Source organism: Desmodus rotundus, chromosome 12, assembly GCF_022682495.2.
Source record: "Desmodus rotundus isolate HL8 chromosome 12, HLdesRot8A.1, whole genome shotgun sequence".
Lineage (NCBI taxonomy): Eukaryota > Metazoa > Chordata > Mammalia > Chiroptera > Phyllostomidae > Desmodus > Desmodus rotundus.
The window spans coordinates 67,790,142-67,814,448 of record NC_071398.1 but is presented as its reverse complement, the minus strand read 5'-3'; the positions used below and the strand labels follow the sequence as shown (position 1 = coordinate 67,814,448).

At 54.0% G+C, this 24,307-nt stretch overlaps 1 protein-coding gene and 1 non-coding gene across 2 annotated transcripts in view; one reads left to right on the top strand and one right to left on the bottom strand.

Moving 5' to 3' along the window:
- The window catches only part of PHGDH (phosphoglycerate dehydrogenase), a 34,144-nt gene that overhangs the window by 2,248 nt on the left and 7,589 nt on the right, over positions 1-24,307 (bottom strand). The window contains exons 2-10 of the mRNA XM_053914834.2: positions 23,345-23,496; positions 21,134-21,199; positions 17,542-17,596; positions 17,350-17,448; positions 6,120-6,252; positions 5,576-5,724; positions 4,000-4,152; positions 1,344-1,476; positions 21-151 (exon numbers count right to left, since the gene is read on the bottom strand). Of these exons, the coding sequence (XP_053770809.1) occupies positions 21-151; positions 1,344-1,476; positions 4,000-4,152; positions 5,576-5,724; positions 6,120-6,252; positions 17,350-17,448; positions 17,542-17,596; positions 21,134-21,199; positions 23,345-23,496 (1,071 nt within the window). The remainder of the gene's footprint in view (positions 1-20; positions 152-1,343; positions 1,477-3,999; positions 4,153-5,575; positions 5,725-6,119; positions 6,253-17,349; positions 17,449-17,541; positions 17,597-21,133; positions 21,200-23,344; positions 23,497-24,307) is intronic.
- Positions 20,168-20,252, top strand: LOC112314105 (small nucleolar RNA SNORD62). The gene has a single exon (XR_002975771.1). It is a non-coding gene; the product is annotated as a small nucleolar RNA SNORD62 (small nucleolar RNA).

Below are 24,307 nucleotides of genomic sequence, written 5' to 3'. Positions count from 1 at the left end.
GGAGGGCGGGGGGCACCCACATTGAGGCCAGCCTCCTTCATCAGCAGCTTGGCGTTCACCAAGTTCACGTCCGCCTGATGGGAAGCATCTTTCAGGAGGCCGACAATGACTGCAGGGCTTAGGCAGTTCCCGGCATTCTTCAGGGATGTTCCTGGGGACCGAAAAGATGTAAGGTTGCTGTTTACTGAGCAACACGGGAGGGGCAGGGGACCCTGGCACCCAGCGTTGGGTCACAGGCTCCTCACTGCACAGCTGGGGGCCCGGGGCCAGCCTGCCTGGGCAGCCCTGCATCCCCTGGGGGGTGGAGACACTGTGGGTCAGTAGGCCTGGCCCTGTCCAGGTCAGGACCCTGGGACACTCTCAACCAGTCTGAAAACTCCTCTCCAAAACTCAGCCCAAATCCAGTGCCCTCACACACCTGCTGTGGCCTGGCCACCTTAGCCTGCCTGTCATCCTCCAAAAGGACGCTTGAGAAAAGTACTGCTCCCACCCCTCCCTGGCACTCACACCCCTGCTGGCCTCAGGCCATGGAAGAAGAAAGGGGTGATTGAAGCAGCTGTGCTCCAGTTCCCCTTCGTGTTGCCTCTGGGGCCTTGCCCAGGACCAATGATACTCTGGGCCTTCCTGCCCCAACTCCAGTCTCTCCCCAAGGGAGTCCCACGCCCAACCATCAATGGGGGGGCAGCTTCTGCAAGATTTAGGGGACTGGGCACCTCTCTGGTCTCTCAGGCACATCTGCAGAGGGCTGGACTGACCGCAAAGGTGGCTGAAGCCTGCTCAGTCACTGATGGGCCAACAGGGGGCGCTGTTCTGTTCCCACGCCTGCCACAGCTGAACAAATGCCCAAGGCCATCAGCCAGTCCCAGGGCCCATGCCAGTCTGTCCTTCAGCACAGAATGTCCCCACCACCTCGTCTGGCACACCCACCCTGACTCTCACTTCACACATGGAGGAACTCACAGCTCAGAGATGGGAAAGTCACAGAGCAGGTACGTGACAGGGTCAAAACCAGAATCACACCCAGGACTCCCGCCTCCAATCCTACCGCGCCGCACGTGAAACTGTCTCTGTGGAGGTTTGTCTTGCACCCCAAACACGCACATCTTTAAAATACCGCACAAACATGATTTATGAAAATTAAGTCTATTTCCCAATGACTTTTGGTCCCAATTCTCTTCTGTCTCAACTCAGCAGCAAGTGAGTCACACTCAGAATGTGAGACATGGAGTCCCAAGACCAGGGCCACCTCCGCGTCCCTCACCGTCTGATCTGCAACAGGCAGACCGAGAGGAGTGCAGAGTCCGCGCCCCTCTCCCCCGCCCTCTGCAGTGTCCCCGGCTCACCCTGTGTTACCACCTGGATGGTCCCTTTGGGGGACCCAGCCCAGGCTTGCATCAGTGTCCCCAGAGCCTCTGCCAGGCCAATCCAAGGCTTGGTGTGCGGAGAGAAGGCGCTGGTAAGGGCCTGGGCGTTCACCTGCAGAGACAGGAGGTAGGGCGGAGGTTAGAAGAGGTCGGACAGGGCACACCTGTCCAAACAAGGTCCGTTGCTGGCTTTCGGTGCCTAGGGTTTGACAGCTTCCATCAGCCAACAGCAGGATCACTTCTTGCTGCCGCAGCTGAAGAGAGCTACAGAAAAGGGCCTCAAAGGCTAAGGCCACTCCGAATTGCCAGAATGGGGTGGGGACTAGGGAGGCATTTCCCCCTCCTGGAACGGAGCCAGCCCCACCCCCACATCGCTTGGACACAGAGGGGAAGGTCTCTCTGGGTGGCATTCCTAATATGCTTTCCTCTTTTTCACTTTGAATCTTGACTTTTTTTTTTTTAAAGGAAGTATTTACATTGTCATTAAACACTTTGACCAAATTAACACAATTTATAAAGCTGGATGGATTCATATACTTTTGACAATTCCCTCACTCTTCAAACATGAACTCCTGTGAAGCCCACCACAGGCACAAGGGGCAGTTGAAGGAGGTGGAAGCCACATATCCTGCTAACATTGTAAGTCTGGGGTCTGGCTGGCTGGACCCCCACCGGGGGTGTGGTAACAAAGCCAGCTTATCCTGGGTCAACATTTCTATCCCATTTTGTGGTTCAAGAGGCTCTGGCTCCGAGCCTCTTTCGTGAGACCACTTGTGAAAAGAACCACCTAAGAAGGATTTAAACTAGAAACCTGAGTTTGACAGAAATCGACAGGCTGCTACAAGATGTGAGAAACAGAAAACACGGATGCTTGCATTCCCGTTTCATAAAGATGAACTGGCGGGGGATTAGAAGACAGCATCAAGATGTCGCAAGTGACCAAGAAGGAGGGGCTTCCCACCAGACCCTGCCGTATGGGCGGCGGCCTGGTGAGGGCCTCCCTGTCCAGTGCTCCCCTTTCGCCTCTCCAGGGGATCCAGAAAAGAGCAGCAGCAAGCCAGGAGATGGGACAAGAGAAGGCCAGCTGCTGGGAGCAGAGCCAAAGTGTTGCAAAACTGCTGGGTGGCCTTGGAGCCTGTGGCAGGTAGAGGAAGGTATGCAATTAAGAAGCTTCTAGAAGCAGGCACCCTACCTGGATTCTGACCTCTGTGCAGCACCTGCAGATCCCAACTCTGGGGGGTGCTCATGGCAGGTCTGCCCAATACAAGGAGGCTCAGTCTTTTCTAGAAGCAGGAGGGCTCCAGGAAGCAGGGTGCCTTTGGGCACCAACCTAACCCTAATGGTAGTCAGTGTCTAGGGCTGGAACAGAACTGAACTGAAGAGGACACGGTAAAGAAGTAGGGAGAGACACAGGTTCGACATGACCTAAACATCTTTACTTCCAAAAGCCTAACCTAAGACCATCGGCTGCTTTGGGTGGAGAGTTAAATTTGCCCAATTTTAACTATTTTGACCAAGGGACTTTTACCTCGAAAGATGGGGACATTTTGTGGTTCCATGTGATGGAGCTGGTGTTAGAAGAGTCAGTCCCTTCACAAAAAGGCCTGAAATGCCACCCCTACCTAATGACAATGTGACTGTCTCCCAGCTGCTGCAACAGCGAGGGCAGAAACCTGCCTGAGAAATGGCTGGAGGGGAAAAGCCGAGCCCACGCTGGCTGCCAGCAGTCACAGCCCAAACCTCAGCCTGGGTTCCGAACAGCATCACACGGGAGGCATGAACCTGCTCAGAGGCCTCGGTTGTGCGAAGGCAGTGAGAAAGTGTGCCCTGTCCTGAGAAGCCAACAGACAGACAGGACGAGTGTGCTTTGACCGCTGCCAGCTGGTCCTGAGGGGTCCTCCTGCAGGGCAGCAGCTGGTTCCCTTATAGGATGTGGAGGACAGGGTGGCCCTCAGAGCTGGGCTGTCCACCCAGAGCTGAAGGGGCTGAACCAAGCGGCTTGTGTCTCTCCTGCCACAGTTCTGTCCTATCAGTGAAAATCCCTGTGCGGAGGGTCAGCCAGCAGGGTCAGGGTGGCCCAGCCCTGCCCCACCCTCACTCGCTCTAATCTGAGAGCACTGAGTAAATGCTCCGGGCAAAGCCACCATTTGGGGGTTCCTCGTGGGAGGAAGGGGCAGGTCAGAGGCACAGGTGAGTCCCCACCCAGGGGCCTGCGATGGGCAGGAGTGCTCAGGGCTCTGAGGTGAGAGCGCCCTCGTCCTCACGGGCTTCCTCCACAAACCACCGCCTGCCCCCCGCCCCCACTGCGCTCACCCAGCCACACTCCCTCACTCCCAAGGCTCCGGAGAACAAAGGAACCTTTCTCTGAACACTGGGCACTGGGAAGAGCTGCAGGCTCTGCGCGGGGCTACAGTCTATCAGGGCAGAGCTGGGCTCCCCAATGCCAGGCTAGAGCTACGGGGATGAGGGGCAGGCCAGCTCCAGCCACCCCACCCAGAGGCTGACCCAAGGGGAATCCCTGATCTTCAGCACCCAGAGCACCACACCTCGGCTGGTCCCTGCTGTCCCCATTCCCGTCACCAAGACTCCCGCTCCCTTCCCGGACCACCAGCCCCACCCACCGGCAGATACTTACAACCCCCATCAGAGACTTCCCCTTCACCATGTCCACGAACTGCACAGCGATTTCCTCCCCGCAGCGGCTCTGGGCCTCCCTGGTGCTGGCGCCCAGGTGGGGGCAGCTGATGACGTTCTCATGGTCCACCAAGGCTCGGTCCCGTGGTGGCTCCTGCCCAGAAAGAGACACCTTTGCTTGGCTGCCGTGGACTGCCCCGGGGCATGAGAGAAGTCAGAGGGGAGCGAGGTGGGAGGGATGTCGCCTTCTACTGTACTTCTATTTTTGTCAGGGTGGTCACTCGACTCCATAACCGGCCTCCTCATGGATGCCCCATCACAGCAAAGCTGTGGACAGAGCCGTGGACCACATCTGCCTGTGCCTTTGGGCAAATCTCCATCTCTGTGAGCCTCAGTTTCCCTGTCTATAAAATGGGTTAGTGCCACCTACCTCATTAACAGCGTCATGGATGTAATGCTAGAGGTTCTGAAGCAGCGGTAACTATCATTGTTGCTGTTCTTTCCTGAAACCCCCCTCCTTCACTGCATCCTTACATCACTACCACCACGCTCCTTGCAGGAGCTCCACACAGTGGTTCTCACCGGACAGGCAGCCCGCCCGGTGCCTCCACCCCTCTGCTCACTGAGCACCAAGTACTGCCCTTGGGAATGTAACTTAGGCCTCGCCCAGCCATTCAGGCCAGGGCTCCGTGGGCTCCCACATCACCTGGTGAGTCCCAGGGTGTGGCAGTCAGTGCTCTGTGGAGGCCGAGGAGAGCAGGGAAGGCGCGGTGCTGGGGAGACAGCGGCGCACACCTGCCGTCAGGGACCCGACGGTCTAGCTGAGAAAGGTTACCAAGAACACAAACCCAGTGCACTGCCCACCCTGGGCAGGGAGTAGACTGAGTGCTGCGGGGGCTCAGGGTGGGCAGGGGACTCGCCAAGGCCACACAGCTGTTATACGTGCTGCGATTGCCCACTGCCTCACCAAAGCCCACGCCCTTTCCCTGATCTCTGATGTTTAAGAGAGGCCACTGGATTCAAGTAGAAATGCACCCTTCATCACTCTGTCTGCTGTGACGGCAGGGTGGGCGGGGAGTGCATGAGGGAGCCCTAGGGAGAGCAGCCCCTCACCCCGCCCCGGGCACTGGGAGACCCCATCTAACCACTGGCCTGGGGCTTCCTCTCCCACTCTCCATAGAGAAGAAGGAAAGGAAAACCAGTGGACACTGGGTAGACCAGGCGTGGGGTTCACTTCATCAGAGACCTGAACCTTACATGAAACCCCCTCTCCCTGCCCCACATCCTCCACCTCAGAACTGACTTGCTGCTGTCTTCTTTGAAGTTATCAACCCGGCAGCAGCCGAGGAGCAGACCACGGGTCCTGTTTAAAGCTCAAGTTTTGCAGAGAACATAGCTGCCGCTGGACCAGACTCTGCAAGGGCTCCTCCAAGCACAAAGGTGTTATTTTTGACACATATATGCCCATTTCTCCCATTTACTGCAGCCCCAGAGACTGTAACCGGAAAGGCTTTCGGCACCCTGAGCCCCCGAGCTCCTGCCCCTCCCCTCCCCCTACCCGCTGGCAGCAGACTTACATCCGTGAACACGTCCAGCGCGGCCCCTGCGCAATGGCCGGACTGCAGGGCCCGGAGCAGGGCGCCCTCGTCCACGATCCCTCCGCGGGCACAGTTCACCACGCGCACCCCCTTCTTGCACTGGGCGAAGGTGCCGTCGTTCAGCAGGCCTGGGAGGGAGGGGAGAGCTTGCTTGCAGTGACGGTGCCGTGAGGGTGCCAGGACCCCAAGTGCCTGGATCCGGCTCCAGACCCCCTTCCCTGCCCAGCTCTTCCCCACCGGCCTCCTTCCTTCTGGACAAGAGCCTCTCTGGTCTCACCTTTCCCTTGTCAGGGGCTCGGGGCCAGATTCAGTTTGGAAACATGCTAGAAGTCAAGTCCCTGAGCTATTGTTGTTTCTGGTGGGGCCGGAATCAGAAAGGTCTGCAGTGGCCCCAGCAAGCGTCCACAGGGCACTGGTCACACATGTTGCCCCAGCTCACCTGAGAATTCCCTGCAGGGTCACCCCTCCCATCTGATGCCTACGGACCAGGGTCTGGTCTGCGGCTTTTGTGGACCACACCTACCTGTGGTGGAGGGCAGGAGAGGGGTGTGCACAGTGATGAAATCACAGAGAGGCCAGATCTCCTCCAGGGGCAGCTGCTGAACACCGAAGGAGGCCGAGACCTCTGGCGAAATGATGGGGTCATACCCTACAGTCTGGTCATAGGTGAGAGAGGGAGTGTCATTACTGATTACTGGTATGTGTAGTATTAATCATGGCGACCACTGCGCACTTTCCCTACACCAAGCACTATGTGAAGCCTTTGGCAGACACGAGTTTACTTCTCACAACACGACAACGGGGTTGGTGCTACCCTCCTTCCCACTTCAGAGCTGGAGGCAGCGGGGCTTACAAGCTGGGAGGGGGCAGGGCCGAGGTGACAGGGAACTGTGTCTGCCTGCACGTTCTTAACCACGAATGCAGAGCAGCTCTGTGCAGACAAGGTGCAACTTAGAAGCCCTTAGAAAGCAGGAGCCCATGTGAAAGAGGATGGCCATGTGGGGGAGCAGCATGGGGCACAACCAGGAAAGGGAGGGGAGAGGCTGGCGGCAGTCGGAGAACCCACAGGGCTGGAACACAGGAAGGGGCGCTGGCTAGTTGAAGGAGTGCAGGGGCGGGGGCGCCGAGGACTCGTCGTCAGGGAAGGGGTGAAGTACCCGTGCTGACACCAATAGGGAGACGATGGTCCCTGGCCTGAGTTACTTTCTATAAGGCTTAAGACGTGGCTAGTCTTGGATAGTATATCGTAGTGATTAATCACAGGAGGGTGTAAAGGACTAATGACAGATGCTTTCGACAAGGCAGGGCCAATGGGTGTGGGGAGCGAGGACATCAGAGGAAAAAAGTGAGACATCGAAGCATCATGGGTGAGGAAGGGCCCAACAAGGACCTTGGTCTGGGGAGGGGTGGGCCCCCAAAGCAGAGGGGCCTCCCTGAGGCTGCAGAGAGGGAAGGAAGGTTGACTCCTGGGAGACGGGGGCAGGCAGGCAACTTGGGGTGTAAGCTTCATCAACCTTCTGAAATCGGCCGAAGGTCATCGCATATAGTGATGGGAAGAAAGAAGCAAAGTTGGAGAAGACAGAGCTCAGAGGAAGGAACAAAGGCCGTGTAGTGACAGGTAATAATGGCAAAGATTGAGGTAGCATTTACTATGGGTCAGGTGCACGCAGTAGTACCTGAGGGGTCAGGTACTACTACTGTTCCCCCATTGGACAGATGAGGAAACTAAGGCAGAGACGTTAAGTGATTTGGCCAAGTCACAAAAATAGTGAGGGGCACAGCTGGGACAGAAGCAAGTGTTGACTCCAGAGCCTGCACTCCTAGTGCGCACTCGCTAACCTGGAGTGGAGCGGGGAGGCCCGCAGCCCCCCTGAGAAAACGAGGCTCAGATGTAAACATCTCTCCTACATCAGAAACAGCTTGGCCGCCAGACACGCCTCACTGAGAGCAAGGGCAAGACTGAAGGAGACCAAGGCAGCATGAGCAGCTGGGAAGCATCTGCAACAGGTGCAAAGCATCTACCTCTTGCAACAGCAAAGACCTACCCAGACACTCGGCGCCTGTCAGCAATGCTGACTCGAGGGAAAGGTGCTGGAGCTCTAAGAATCTCAAAGAAGGCAGGCCTGCAGGACCCAGGGGACATGGGACTCTGAACCAGGACACCTGACCTGGTCCTGCCTCAGCTGATGTCAACTGTGGCCAGGCTCATGTTGGTGCCCTTGGGACCTGGGGTCTCAATCCTAAGTAAGAAGCTGGGTGGGTGGTTTCAAAGTCACCTCCTGCTCTAACTTCCAACAGTTCAATATTCCTTGAAAGGAAAATTTCCCTAACAGTGAGAGGAGAATGTTCAGAGTTGGCCCAGGATTAAACAAAAGCAAACAGAAAGAATAGTAACACTTAAACAGTGGTCTTCTCGGGGCGGTGGAATTCATTTTCTTCTACTTTGTGTTTTCCTATGCTTTTTAGATCTTTGCTACTGATTATGAATTTCTTTTGAAATTATAGAAATAAAGTTATATTTCAGAAAATAATGGCAAAGAAGATGGCTGTATGGAATCCAGAGCTTCTGGAGCGGAAACTGAAAACGGTTATGGATGAGTGTAGCTTTTGGATCACGTTTTCCTTGTGGAAGACAGAAAGCCTCGTGGGCGCCAGCCCAGCCACCAGCGGAGCTTTGGGGGCAGGAGGTGGCCTCCCGGTGCCCTGTGGGACCAGCAGCTGGGGACCACCACAGGCCCACGGCCGTCCCCTCAGTGAGAAGCTCACTTCTCGTGGGGAGATGAACTGTCCAGGCAGGAGAGAGGAGTCTGCACATATTCTCTCACGTCTTCTTCGTCTTCTTCGTCTTCGGGCTCAGAGGCTGGCTGGAACAATGGCCCCATTATCTCTAATCCAGATGTATTTTTTCATGTAGAAAGGGGAGAGGACCGGACACCAACAGAGGTCACAGAGCCAAGTCTGAGGGAGCAGGTTCACACAACTCTGTGGAACCCCCAGCTCTCAGAAGGCAAGAAGGGGGAAGGGGAGACTGCCTGGAGGAAGGGTCCCAGGCAGAGGCTGGCCCGGTGTTGCCTGGGGCTGAAGGGAAGTGGGTGGGGACGGGAGGAGATAAGTGTCCCCCACACCCCCTCACAGCCCGGACTCTGCTTTCTCTGGCACAGAGACAGTATCTGCTTTGTCTGCACACTCTGCAGGGAAAGACCTGGGGAGAAAACTGTTCTTCCTTCTCACTGGAGACGCCCAGGGCAGACAGGAGCTGAGCTCGCCTAAGACTGGGGACCTTGTACCTAGAGACTATGAAGGGGTGTGGGGGGGGAGGAAGGTGATACCAGGCCCAAAGACCAGTGCCTCAGTGGGGTCCTGCTGTGTCCTGGAAAGCGTCAGATGTCCGAATGCGCAACAGTTGGGGCAATTTCGGATACACTATTCCACAGAGGAGCCTTGGGGAGATAAATAAAGAACCCCCCACCTCACCCTGGCTGGTGTGGCTCAGTGGACTGAGTGCTGGCCTGCGAACCAAAGGGTCACTGGTTGGATTCCTAGTCAAGGCACATGCCGGGGTTGCTGGCCAGGTCCCCAGTAGGGGGCACACAAGAGGCAACTACCTAATGATGTCTCTCTCCCTCTCTTTCTCCCTCCCTTCCTGGCTCTCTAAAAATAAATAATAAAATAAAATCATTAAAAACAAAAAAAAGAACTCCCCATCTTAATCACAGCCCCAGGACAGACCCCTGAGGTTGGAGCAGCAGAAGAACACCCGCTTTTCTTTTTTAATTCATTTATTTTTACAGAGAGAGGAGGGGAGGGAGAAAAAGGAGAGAAACATCGATCAGTTGCCTCTTGCCTCTCACACACCCCCAGCCAGGGACCTGGCCCACAAGCCAGCCATGTACCCTGACCGGGAATCAAACTGGGTTCACAGGCCAGCGCTCAACCCACTGAGCCACACCAGCCAGGGTAAGAACCCCAGCTTTTCAAGTGGAACTCTAAGGAGACCTCCTAGCCCTCTAAGGGCCTCAGGAAGGCAGCTCGGGGGCCAGTCCTGCCCTCTCCAGGCCCCAGGTCTGCAGCAGATGGAGCACAGCAAAGCCGCCTTCCAGGGACAAGGGCTCCAATAGCCACACCCACTCTCTACCCCGCAGCCAAATTTTCTGGCTTAGCCTTGGAACTCTGCCCCCCCCCCCCCCCCCATGAAATCTTAAACAGAAGCTCAGTGGTAAAATCAGATTAATTCAAAGCTACAGATGTGAAGGCCCAACCCCTCCCATGTCCCTGAGGCACCTTTCTAGAGCCTGAGGCTCTGGGAAGAATTTGAAAACTACTGCTCTGGGGCAGCAGGAATTCCTGCTACCAGAGTGGGATAGGAGAGCTTCTGCCGCAGAAAGAGCTCTGGGCAGGGAGGGGCTGTGTAACTCACACAGGTCCGAAGGAAGACCGGGGTGGGGCAGGGTGGTAGTACAGGGCAAAGACACCAGATCGGAAGGCAGGAGACCCAGAGTCTGAGCCGGACTCCACCGCTTACTAGTCTGATTTTCTTGAGCAGGTCATGTAACCTTCCTGAGTCTCGGTTTCCTCATCTGCAACTGAGATAATAATATAAACTCCCCAGGGTCACAGTATCGGACACAGCAGACCTCAGTACACATTAGCTGGGCGCTGAAGAATCAGTGACAACTGGTGCCTCAAGTTCAATGTCCATTCCTCTGGGCTAAGTCAAATTCACCACAACACTGGCCACAAAGCAACTTGAGACGTTCGTCTGCTCCTCACAGAAAACCATGAAAACAAGGGCAAGGCTCAGCTCCCAGCTGACTTGGGCCTTTTAACACATTCTAGAGGACATACTGAGGCAGGAGATGGCACAGGAAGGACTCTGAGACCACGCTGCTGTTATTGGCCCGTGTCTAGCATCCTGGTTGCCAGGAAATGCCTTTTAGCACTTAGGCAGAATGGTAGGATGGTAAACCAAGGCAGGGATGAGGAGGGAAACATGTCTCACCCACTAATTCAGCAGGCCTGAGCCTGGTCCAGTAATATTGCCAGGAGTTTCGACATCACAGGAAACATCACGTTAGCACGGGAGGAGGGCAGTCCCTGAAATTCTGTGTATCGTTCCTGGGAAGGAAAGCCTTGAAACTGTGATTTCATCCCAAGGCCTGGAAGGTGGGAGAGGGTCCATGGTGCCCAAAGCAGCCCATAAAACAGCTTTGGTTAATTGCCTGCCTCTGGTCACTATCTGTTTCATGAGGGAGTCTCTGATGCTTACAGAGAGCCCATAAGTAACTTCGGGTAACTGCTCCAGCTTTAACTAACTGCCTCCTGTTTTACAACAAGATGAACACATAGAGTCTGGAGCAAGATAAGGATTCGGGCTGACAGGCCCCCTCCCATACCTAAGTGTGGGTAGTTGCATCCCCCCGGGGAAGCTGGCACCGCATTTACCCGTCCATCAGTATGTAACTTCTTCACCCCATCCCGCCAACTACGTAAGTCCTCAGAACAAAGGACCTGACGCTCTTGCCACCCCTGCCTTGCTTTATCCCGAACCTATGCTTCTCTCCCCTCGCCCCAGCAAGGCCCACTCTCTTTCTTGAGAATGTACCACCAATAAACCCTGCCTTCACGCTAGTACACTTCCAGATCTGTAATTCTTTACTGCGGAGGCAAGAAGAACCGGATTTTTCCTGTAACGTAAATGATGCCGAAACCCGGGATCCTGACTTGGGTCCCACCCTTTGTCTCCTCTGGGTAACGATACCAGCGTGACTGAGTTATGTCTCCAAAGTTAACACCTGAGATTCTCAAACTTTTGAGAAAAAGCTTCAAGAAAACGTTACAGAGTAAGACCCAGATGATTCAGACCGTCAGCAGGCCGCCAGCTGCCAAAATTTCCCTGAAACCTGCATCTGTGTCGTGTGACCTAGAGCGAGTCAGCAGCGGCTCTACGGTGGCTGGACAAGGCTCCTCCTCGGCCTGTGCCTGTTGGGAGGGGCAGTGTAGGTGGGCTCTCCCTCCCCAGCCACAACATGAGTGCACGCACACCAGGTGGTAGCAGGAAGACACCTGGCTAAGCTCCCGCCTCTAGAGCTCAGGTCTAGGATCCCCCTTCCCTACGTGACCAGACAGTCACAAAGAAAGGAGGGAAAGGGGACAGTGCATCCCCAACCTGTGAACAAGACAGTCTCTCCCTACAACTCCTGTGATATGAAGGGGTCAACTCTTAAATCTTGACACCCTGAAAGGGGTCAGATGTTAGCCATTCATTAACAGCCTCCTTAGTGATTAACAGCCTGGGCGACAGATCAAGGCACAAGACAAGACCCCAGGTGCCAGGGAGAGAAGGGGATGATAAAAATAACCTCCATGCGCTTTGCAGCTCCGCCCCAGCCAGCCCAGCCGGAACGACTCAGAGTGTCCCCTGCGCCTGCTGGTCTACTCCAAGTCTCCAGTTAGGGGCTCTCCCCAGCTACTGCACCAAACCAGAGCCCTCAATACTCTCACATCACTGCCCGGGACAGCACAGGGAACTCACTGCTGAGGACTTCTCCACAGGGTGACGGATGTCCAGACGTATCAGGGCTCACCCCTTCTGCCAGTGCAGTGCTCAGGTCCCCTCTTCAACCAGTGGTTACCCAGTCTCGTGCACCTGCAGTGACGGGAGACTCACTCTCTCCCAAGACCACCCAGGCCACTCGGGGCCAGCTCTGTCTGGAGCTATTTGAAGGGCCTCCCCTGTGACTACCAAGTCTTGTCTGGGCTCAGTGACCCCAGGACCTTCAACCCTTCCTTAGGAAGTCCAGCCCTGAGACCCTCGCCGTCTCCTCTACCTCCAGAGCTACAGTCTTGCAGAGCACGGGAGCCTCGACCACTCACAGTGCTCGCAGAAAGTCTGACCAGTAGAAACCATGAGGAATGTCACTTCCCTTGCTCTGGAAGCCATACTTCTTTTAATGTTGCCAAAGTCACGTTACATTTTTCTATCAGCCGTGCCACTGTTAACCACACTGTACTCTTGTCAATCAGAGGCCTCCTCCCCTAGAAAAGCTTTTTATAAACATCTCCACACTACAACACATGTCTACTTGTTTGGGGCCCATAGGTAGGGCACTGATATGTATTCTAGCTAAATTCCCTGCTCGGGTGCCATTCTAGCTTGCCTATGTCTTTATGGAGCTGAGTCTGCACACTGCACTGTTAACTACCTCTCCCGGCTTCCCATCATTCACCAATGACAAGTCATCCAGGCTACCCATGAGAATGGCGGATAAAGCAGAACCCTGCACCACCCTGCACAATCTCCCTCCAGACTGGAAAGGATCCACCCTTGGACCAGTTACTAACCCCTTAGCACCAAGCTCAGTCTCCCCAAGGGCATCATGAAAGACCTGAGTGATGTCTGGCCAAAGTCCACATTTACAGACACTCTGAATGTCCATCTCTAAGGGAATGGCCCAATAAAAAAAGGCAATTTATCCACAGAACAGACTTCCACACAACAGTTTAAAAACATGGTAAATCCATGCGCACTACTCTCTCTGGAGAATGCACGCATTCCATACAAAGGAATAGGAGAAAGTCTGAGACGGCACAGGCCAAACTGGCGTTACCTGAAGACACTGGAATTGGGATGGTTGATCAAGGAGACCCTATCTACACACTCTTTAATTCTTATGACAGTGTCTTCACTTACTACATGACTAACATACAATTTTAACTAGCCCAAGAACTGACATCTAGGAACCTCTGGCTCTACCAGTAACATACCAGTTTCCAAAGACAGAGTCAGGCTGCCCTGACCCGTGTGGCTCAGTTGGCTGGGTGTCAGCCACAAGGCAAAAGGTCGCTGGTTCAATTCCAGGCTAAGGCGCACGGCTGGGTTGTGGGTTCAGACCCCGGTTGGCCCAGGGCACGTGCCGGAGGCAATCAATCGATGTTTCTCTTTCACATTGATGTTTCTCTCCCTCTCTTTCTCCCTCCCTTCCCCTCTCCCTAAAAATAAATAAATAAAATCTTTAAAGACAGAACAAGGCCAGTTTAAAGTAACTTGTGCTTTCTTCTCAGAGGAAAACAGCAGAAGACGCTGGTGCTGCGGGAGGCTTTGGCGGCTTCTGTGAAGGACTCAGCAGCAGCATGCAAGGCCAAGGCCCCGGAGCTCACTGAGGCAGGGCCAAGGACAAGGAGTGGACTCATGTGACCAAGATGGGCTGCCTGGTCAAGGGCATGAGGATCAAGTCCCTGGAGGAGATCTTCTGTTCTTGCTGCCCCTCAGAATCTGAGCTCATCAACATTTTCCCTGGGGGTAACCTTCAAGAACGAGGTTTTGAAGACTACGCCCATGCAAAAGCAGGCCTGCTTAGGTCAGAGGACCCAGTTCAAGGTGTTTGTTGCCATTGGGGACCACAATGGGCACGCTGGTCTGGGTGTTAAGTTCCCAAGGGCAGGAGCCACTGCTACCCGTGCAGCCATCATGCTGGCCAAGCTCTCTATTGTCTCAGTGCAGCGAGGCTGCTGGGGGAACAAGGTCAGGAAGCTCCACACTGTCCCCTTCCAGCTGCTGCGGTGGCTCCGTGCTGGTGCGCCTCATCCCCACCCCGCTGGCCACTGGTATTGATACAGAGAAATCTCAGCAGATTACTGGGGAGGAGAAAGGAGGGGCCGTAGGAGGAGGTTGCCCAAGGCAATAATAAACAGTATAGGATGGGATTGGCTGAGAAGCTGAATGCCTCCATTGTGCCCAGAACTATGGGCCAGAAGATTTAAACAGAAGGAAGGCAGAGGCTGGCTCTTTCTATTCCTTGGGGGTGCCTGGATGATCACGCTGCAGCCACCAGCGTTTTCCCAAGGATGGTATTTTAAATGGGAGAAGGAATTCTGGGCACAGCCGAGGATTGGTCTGGCCTGGCAGAGGGTGGCGGGGTTATTTTTCTTTGGGTGTTCTAGAGGGGACAGGCTCTGAGGCAGAAGCCTGCCATTCTTCCAAAATTGTGTAGCTTTTGAACCTTACGATGTTTCAGTTTGCAAACTAACCTTATAGAAATAAGATAATTAATTAAAAACTAACAGGGGAAATGACAGGGAAACTCAAGAGTTAAAGATTTTAGCCTTAACTGATAGGCTCAAGTGATTCAAGCTGGAACTCAAGAGTTAAAGATAGGCTTTGGTCCATAGGCTTAGGTGACTACTGCATGTTGAAAGTTGTTAATCCAAAATTGGGAAGCTTTTGAATACAGACTCCTTTCCTTGATCACCAACCCTTAGCCTCTGGAATTTTGCCTAGGGGGTGGCGGCGGGCAGCAGGACCCTACTCACTGTTCGGTGACAGTATCATTTCAGGCCCTGTGCCCAAGAAGCAGCTGGTAATGGCCTGTCCTCATTGCTGCTACACCTCAGCCAGGCACTGCACTGCCACCCTGGGCAACTTGGCCAAGGCCACCTTTTCAGCCGTCTCACCCCGGGCCTCCGGAGAGACGGTGTTCACCACGTCTCCCTGTCAGGAGCTCAATGACCGTCTAGCAAAGACCCGCCCCAGAGTTTCTGTGCAGAGGACCCGGGCTCCAGCGGTGGCCCCGGCCACCGTGTAATTTTATAGTCTACTAAATAAGTGAATAAAATACCTCGCGTTTAGCAAACACTGAGCATTGCTTCCTATCTGGAAGCTGATATACCATCTCTTCTGCAATGCATTCAAGAATCTTCCTTCCTTGCCCTTGAGGAAATCGTGCTCTCCAGGAGGGACCCCTCCAACATCAACCAAGGCTTACAGGTCTGTAATCTGTCTGTCCTGAGACAGAATCCATCTGGACCCAAACTGTGTTAGGGAGCTCCATCCAAGTGAGCAGCTGAACATGAAGAGAGTCCCCCTGAGTCCCTCCAGAGCGACCAGGGCCAGGGAGCTCGAGGGTTGGGGTGGGGGAAACCAACCACGGCATGTTTCAGGGGTGTACAACAGCATGTCTCAGAAGGGGGCCTGACAGAGCCCCCGAAAGTGAGGCAGCCACACCAAACGTGGGCATACCACGCAGGATGTGCCCAGGAACACAGATTAACATCAATGAGCAGGTTCTAGCCGTCTCTCTGAGTCAAACACATGTCCGAGGGTGTCAGTCACTTCCACTGCCGATGCTCAAGGTTCTCCACCCCCTGGGCCTCCCAGAAGCAGCTCCTGCAGGAGTCGAGTAATCGAGTGTCGCCAGATGAACAGACAGCTGACTGATCACATCAGTTATTGAGGAAATGAGGTGAGGCCTTCTGTCTGGGTTAAGTCACTGCCAAAGTCTCAAGTCCTAGACAACACATGTCCCTGAATTAAAAGAATCCGAAGTGCGATGGCACCAGGGCCAGGGTGTAAAAGTACCAATAAGAGAATGGCCGCTGGGCCTGGAACTTCTTCCCTCCAAAGTTACTGCATCAGCAATGAAACCCGGGCTCACCTGTTTGGCAATGTGTCCTCTGAGTTTACCTGACCCCTGACCCCTGCTTTTAGATGATCAGAATTCCCTGTGAGCTAAACCTTTACCTTGATCCCTCACCAAAGAGGCAGGAGGAGAAAGTACTCTTTGTGGGGTTGGCATCAGGCCTCCCCGGCACAGGAAGAGGTGGGGTTGGTTTGTTTTCCTGATCAGTGGATCCTGCTGGGCCACACCCTCCGCTCTCAGAGATTTAGGGAAGTGTACCTGCCCTTCCCAGGAGAGATGGCAGCAGACCGGAATGTGGTGGGGACTGCAGGCAGGAGGCAGAAAGCAGCTCAACGTGGTTTAGTGGGGTGCCCACCTGCGTTCTTGCTATCATTCACTCGCTGTGAGCCCTTGGCAAAAATGTAAACTCCAGAGGTCAACATAAAATTAAGGGTTCATCTGTAAGGCCCCTCTAACTCTATGAAGGTGGGAGGGACAGACAGAGAGGGAGGGAGCAAGGGAGAAATGGGAAATTCTGTAACAATGTTATGAAAATTTTCTAGATCTGATTTCAAAGCTATTTTCTTTAATGTTTAACTAAAGCCTCCCTGGTTGCAATTTGAACCCACAATCCCCTCACAGCCACTGTAAACGGGGATGCCCGCCAGCCCCGCCAGATGCCTGTCACTGTGGCCGACACTGAGGATCCCTCTCTTGGCTGAGTGTCCTCCTTTGCCACGTCCCCAGGGGTGGCTCTGCTATTGATGACAACCCTCCCTCAACCAGAAGCCTCCCAGGATAGGATAAGACAGGGCCCTATCAGGGGGCAGAGGTCAGGGATGACTTCCAAGAAACGTATGGGGTCTTCCAGCCACCACTGGCTCTACAATCATATCAGTGTACAGACAAGCGCCTTTCAATCTCTTCTGGAGTGTGGAGGGGAACTAGATGGATGGAATTGCTCTGTTGTAAAGCTATCAACTTGCTCGTGTTTTCTGAATTATCACAGGCGACAGACAAAGCAAAGAAGGTGGCCCTCACAGCAGGGGAGGAAAGGTTGGCAGGAGCAGGACCCCTCTCTGCTCCACTGGGACTGAGGGCTATTCCTACTCCCCCCGCCCCGCCCCCAGCTGAAGCACCTCCACCAAGCATTTCTTGATTTTGCAGATTTTGAGTTCAAGAGTCCACATAGGCAGGAATCCCTCCCTCCTTCCCTGGCTTTACCGCCTATTTAAGTCAGGGTTCTCAGAGTGGGGGCGGGGAGGGGGGGAGGTCAGACCCTTAGGACAAAGCCTTCAGCTTCTCTCAAACAAAGCTGCCTCTTCCAAACTTTCTACAGAAAGGCCGCTGACCCCTTACCTTCATCCCAAAGGACTGCATCCGGGTGGCCACCTCTCTCCCAATTCTGCCCAGGCCAAGAATTCCCAGGATCTTTCCATTCAACTCGGTTCCCATGAACTACAGCCAAACAGGCAAAGAAGCCAAAGTCAGCATCAGGAGTGAACCTCAGGCACTGGGCTGGGGGTGGGGGAGGCGAGGCAGGCTACTCACCTTCTTCCGTTCCCATTTGCCATTCTTCATGGATGCCGTCGCCTGGGGAATCTGCCTGCAAGGGTAGACACAGGTTCAGCCGGCCCACGCAGACCTCCGCCAGCTCAGGAAGGAGGTGTGACGTGCCGTCTGCATGGCCACCACCTCTGCCACTCATGAACCACGCTCAGCTTGGGTCTGGGGGCCTCAGGTTCAGAAACACGGAGGAGGTTAGAGCTGGTGCAGCAGAGCGGAACCCTTGCAAACCTGACTTGGAGTTTGGGGTATCAGAGTGACTCTGGGGCACATAACAGTAGGAACGACAAAATGTGGTGTCGCAGAACTCTGATGGCATCAAGCGCTCCCGAAATTCAAGGATTTTTATTTTCCTAGTCCCTCCAGGGCCAATTGATTATTTATTCTTCTTGAGGAGTTTCCTAAGACCCAAAGGCCTCAGGCTAGATTTCAGTGGGTGGGTGCCATAGTCCAGACACTTCTAACTTCTGCTCCACCTCCTGTCCAGCTGTGCACGCATGCTAATGCCACACCCCACAGAGTCTCTCCCCTCCTGTTGGTTAACGGTGCAGCTCTGAGTCTTCTAGTGGTTTCTGGAGGAGGCAAAGGGAGTAAGGGCAAAGTTAGAGGTCACACGGTAAAATGTCACATGGGACCAGGTCATCCAAGCTTCTCTGGAAACAAAAAAGGGAGAGACAAGAAACAATGTTTAGAATGTTTAAGGAATATCTTCTCTATTTTAGACACTCTTATAGGAAACGTTTAGACATGCATTAGCTTTTTTAACACTCAACTGCGTAACGCGTGGCACTGAGGGTTAAACACCTCACCCAGTATCACCCAGCTGGAGTCAGCTGAACTGGTTCAAAGCCAAGGAAGACCCCACCAGGTAGCCAAAGTACTTAAATGCAGGCTTTCTTGACAGCCACAAAATTCAGTGGTGTGTGTTGTGTGTGTGAGCACAAAAAAAGAGATTCCAAGATATTGTTCCTATGTTTCTACTTTGCCGACTTCTTATAAAAAATTTAAAAAAAAAATTCTGCCCTGGCTGGTGTGGCTCAGTGGATTGAGAGATGGCCTGCGAACCAAAGGGTCACCAGTTCGATTCCCAGTCAGGACACATGCCGGGGTTGCGGGCCAGGTTCCCCAGTAGGGGGCATGTGAGAGGCAACCACACATTGATATTTCTCTCCCTTTTCCCCCTCTCTAAAAATGTATAAGTAAAATCTTTAAAAAGAAGAAGTTTAAAACAAATTCTTTCACGTTTCCACATTATTGTGACTCGCACCTGAGGGTAGAGCTGCTCCCCTGTGATGAGAGCCCCATGGACTTGTGGGTAACTTTGGCCAAACTTAAGGAACAAGCTTCAGGGGGAGAAGCTCCACCTCCCTGCTATTGCCCATCATGCCTCATTTCAGGAAAGTAATTACGTAGAGTGACTCGCCTTGAGGAAGTGCTCTCTTTTCAGCAAAGCCATCCTGACAAATGCCTCATCTAGTGTGAGGGAGCCCCCACCCCTCTACCTGCCTCCTCTTAGTTCCTTACCTCCTGCTCTCTGGCCACCTGACTCCACAGTGCTGCCTAAGATGCACCATGGGCCACGAGAAACCCCCAGACCCTCCCTCTAGCTGCTGCACCCAGCTGGTCATAGAGCCAGGTTAGGTCCTCACCAGGCCAGACTCGGGGACCAAGATGTGGGTGAGGGGCCTCCCGAATGGCCTGACTTACAAGAGGAGAAGGTAAAGCAGGCAAAATGGGGAAATCTGCATTTGTTGCTTTCTCCTGTCTTTCTATGTCACTGTTCTTCTCCGGCACCTGAGAACTCCTGTCATCTGTTCAAAGTGCCCCTCCCCCGCTGTGAGGCCTATCCAGGGCCTCTACACCCCCAGGGCCCAGTGCTCTTGACCTGCCCATTCGCAGCTCCCATTCCCGCCTATTACTGCCCTGTTAGGAAAGCAGTCTGATTAAACATACAAGTTATGAGAAACGGCAATTCCTTTTTCACGGGTACTTGTTTCTTAGTTTTGAGGCATCTTTGATGAGTGATGTCATGGATGAGGGACTCGGCCTGGGGCGCCCCCTTTAAGTCATTCCATTTTTCTGACTCCTGGATAGGGAAAAAATTATTCCTGCTTCCCAAGCCTCTCTTTCCACCTCCAGAAATAAAAAGGTGAGAGAATGAATTAGATAGAAAGGAAATCCCTCCCTCCCTCACTCAAACAAACAAGAAAACCCCAAAACCAGCAGTGAATTTAAGAGCACAGGTAACACCAGGGCTCAGGCCCCCCCGACTTATCCAGGGGAAGTACGTGCAGCCCAGATGGTCTGGGATACCCAGACAGCCCGCTCAGCGACCCCTCCAGGCTGCCTCCCTTCTGCTCTGGCAGTTGTCCCTGTTCTTCTTTCTCCGACCTCCTCCCCTCTTCACTGACCAGTGAACACCAGTGAATATCTAAGAGGATCGCAGGTAGAAACCTCAGAAGAGTGAGACAATGGTGAGTCTCTCGGGGTCCTCCCCAGCAGGGGAGAGCTGGTCTTGAGAAGGGGAAAGAGTGACTTCTTGGCCCCAGAAGATTTCAGGCCTGAGAAGAGAAGCAAGGAGACCTGGCTGCCTGGCTGCAAGGATCCAAGGTCTCAGTGATTCAATTCCCGTAGAGCCTCTGACCCTCCACTGTGGACTCAGTTCCAGGGAGATGAAGAGGAAAGCACCCGAGAGATCAAGGAAAAAGAACCCAAGGTTCTGCCAAGGGACCTAGAGCAGCTCCCTGCCCCACACCTGGCTCCATGCCTTGCCCCTTCGTCACAGAAACGCCTGTTCAACAGTCATTTCACTGCCCATCACAGTAAGACTCACGCATATTATGTGTCCGTCCAAAGGTTCCTAGGCTGTCCCCACTACTCAAGAGGCCCCCACCCCCAGGATTCTGGCTAAAAGAGCAAAAGATTTAACCATTTGTGTTCCCTTGTGTTATGAAGGGCACAGGGATCTGAGGGCAGCTTTCTAGTCTACTCTATTACAACACAGACCTGTGAGGACGGTGACAGAGAGGGGCTAAGCCCTGTCACCAAGCCAGAGGAATCTGTGAGAAACAGGGCCCAGCTTAGGAATCCAGAGACAGCTTCTTGGATGAATTAACACTGGAGCTTAATCTCGAAGAACGAGCAGTTCCCCACGCGAAGGCATTGGGGAAGGTGCTCCAGGCAGCAGGAAAGCATTTGCAAGGCTCAGAGCATGGAGGTTCATGTGTAGAAACCGACCGCCAGAATCGGCATGGAGGATGGATGCGGAGGGTGGAAAGTGAGAAAGGAGAAGTGAAAGATCACGCATAATTCTTCCTCCACGACCCTGCTCCTGGGCGATGAGCAGCAGCCCGGTAGCCGCCCCTCCCCGTGTGCAAGCACTGGGAACCGGGCCTCGGTGCTCCAGAGCCAGTGTACTGAACCTTCAGCCGCCGACTGACAGCCTTGAAGGTTCCTGGCAGTCCGCACGTCGCGAGGCTGAAGCGTTCCTAAGTTTCTGTGGGTCACTCTGCTTGGGGAATCGTACTAACTGACATACCAGAGGGACTGGCTCTGCTGTGAGAAGTCAGCGACTTACCTGGCAAGACACAGGATCATCCCACAGGTGAGCTCCGCGGCACTGAGACTGTTCCCATTGGGGGTGCTGAGGAACCAAGGAAAGAGGGGACATCAGCAGGCCCAGACTCAGCACTCCCACCCCCGGCCCAGCAAGAAGCCTGAGGACACGCTGTGCTCCCTCTCCTGCTCCATGAGCTTACCTGCTCTCGATGCAAACCCTACTCCTCCGCCCCTGGTTTCTCCGGTGTGCCCCTGCTACACCCCAGGGCTGGGAGGAAATGCTGGCTTTATGTTTCCATGCGGAGGGACCTCCAGTAGAGAAACACGCCTGGTCTCTCCACCGAAATTCACTTCCCGGAGGCACGAAAGTGTCTCCTCGATTGGGAAAGGTGTGTGGCCCAGACCTTGTGTGTCTCCTCTCATTTCTGAATCTACCTGCCTGCAGGAAGCACAGATCCGCCGCGGCTCCCTGATGCCCATCGGACGGGGACTGTGCTCGTGACAGGTGATGCATCTATCAGATGCAGAGGTCAGCCCTTGCCCACTGACCTCCACAAAGGTGCCCGCATGGCCTTTATTAGTAACAAAGTGAACAGTTTTATCTCCACCTGTGGGGCTTCTCCTCCCACCCTTCAACCAGTTCTAAAGTGAGAAAGCTCCCTCACACCCTTACACTCAGAGCAACACTGACTCTGCCCATTTTACAGAAAGGAGAAGAGATGGTGGCCTATGCACCTGTTTTTCTTTTTCCAGGGCTTTTTTTTGTTTTTGAAAGGATTTATTAACGTACTTGTTCACCCTCCTTTTTCCCCTACTGGGTCTTTTCATCTCTGGAAATGACGGTTACAAGGAGAGAAGAGGTCAAGAGATTCCTCATTTTAAAAAAGGTCAACATAAAGGGATTCTCAGACATCTTGGTGGCTGTCTTGGTTGGAGGCCATCCTGCACCTAAGGCAGGAAGATGATGGCCGCAAAGAAGATGAAAAAGTCACTGAGGTCGATCAACTCGAGGCTCCGACTTTTGTTACAAAAGGTGGGAAGTACGAGCTGGGATACAAGCAGTCTCTGAGAAGGACCAGAAATCCTCGCCAACAGCTGTCCAGCCTGGAGGAGGACTGCCGTGGAGGACCAGGCCACGCCGGCCGAGATTGGTGCCGTCACTAGGTGGCGATGGTACTGAATCGGCCGGCGTGTGGGAAGCACCAGAGCACGCACGCTGGCGTCATTCACCTGGTGACTCCGGTATCATTAGCGGCGTGCCAGGACAGACCAGTGTAAAGTAAATCATGCAAAATCTTTCTTTAATAAAACTGGTTTTATGGTTTGGCTTAAAAAATAAAGAAAAAAAGGATTCTCAGAGCCCGTCTTTGCACCGGACCCTGGCTCCCCAACTCCCCAGGCAACAGGCCAGATGGGGATGCGGGAGGAGGGGCAGGGCTGGTGGGCTGCTGCCTCTGGGGCCAGGGCCAGAATGTCGCAGGGGCGACTGGTTAACATTCCTACTGCTGGATATTGTCCTAAGTCAGGTGACAAGCCAACTCACCCCTACCCTACAGGGGGAGTGGAGGGAAAGGACTTGAGGACTATGAGGTTCCCAAGGGAAGAGAAAAGGACTCCAAGGGACAGAGAAGTGGATGGGGGATAGTCTTGCCTCACCAAGTGCCAGATGGGAGCCAGAAAGGAGTGTCCCCTTGCACTGGGGTGCTGACGTGACGTTTCCCCTGAATTTCTGCAAAAACAGCTCCAGCAGGGACACTTTTCCTATTGGCCCTGGGGTGTGAAAACGAAACTGTGCTTTTGGCTCCAGGGGGTGCAGGGAAGTGAGGAAGATGAAGACTGCAGAGTCGCCCTAGTAGCAAAGGCTGTGCATTTGCAATTACCGTAGGAGTGGACCTAACAATATCTGGCTCCAGACAGAACAGGGGAGCTGCTGAGGGCAGAGCTGCAGCTGGGAAGACAGACAAATTCCCTAACTTTCTTCTGATTCCTGAACCAGGCTGCAGACTACAAACACCTGTGGGGTGGTTTGTGAGGCACTGAGTTTACAAGAGAGTCTCAAGGTCAAACCCTCGGGCGCCACTAAGCTGGAAGCACTGACCCCCTCCCTTGTCTGGACTCGACCTAGACCAGGCCTCCTCCTCCTGGAAGCCCTCTGACTCCGACCCAGCGTTCTCTGAATTAACTTTTCTCCTCCCTCCTCGAGGTCTGTCTCCAGGCCTCCACGACTCACTTCATGACCAGGACGCCCTTCCTTGTTGCGGCCTCCAGATCCACGTTGTCCACGCCCGTGCCGGCCCGACCCACAACCTGGAGCTTCTCTGCTGCGTTGATGACATCAGCGGTCACCTTGGTGGCCGAGCGGACGATGAGGCCTTCGCAGTCCTGAGGCAGAAGGAGAAACATCTGGGTGCACAGAGCTGGTCTGAAGGCCTCCTGGAGCTTCTCTGCCCAAAGTGGGGGCTGCCACACGCTGGCAGACTCAGGATGTTCTCGAGGAACGGGAGGCAAGGGCACCCACGTACTGTTTACACACCCGAGAGGCTCCACTAGTCGTGTCCGGGTTCAAACCCAGGCCCCATCCCTTAGGAGCTACGAATCTGAGCTTTAGCCTCCTCAACTGTGTGGGAAGAGGCAATGACACAGGACAGGTATGGCACCTGGCACAACAGCTGGCCCCGCTCAGGGGACGCCACTCCTGCATCGACCCTGAGCGACTGGAGGAGGTGGGGCCGAATTCTACTTTGGAAGCCCCCACGCTGGAACATGGACGGCACTCAGTGAATGTTCTGGTTGGCTGAATGAAAAGGTGAAGTGCATAAAAGGCAAAACGGTTGAAAGAAAAACATTTCCTAAAATAGAGACCAAAGTAACGGGAAAGGGGAGAACAATGAAACTGGTCCATAATTGCTCAGAAATCCAGGCAACATTTGACTAAAAATAATACATATGTGAAAAAAAAGAGATTTTAGTCATCACAGCCACTTTACTTGGGCTAAGCTAGACCCCAAGACCGTCTTCAGAGGCTCATCCAGGACCCTGGGGTATCTTCCCAGAGTAAGGACATTGTTGCCACTATACCCCATGAGAATCCCTAAGAAACAGAGCGGGTGAGCAAGCACACGTCTGCCCCAAACTGGCTGTCCCAGGTGGGTGAGGAAGCAGCAAGTGTCGTCACACGAACAGCAGGCTGGGG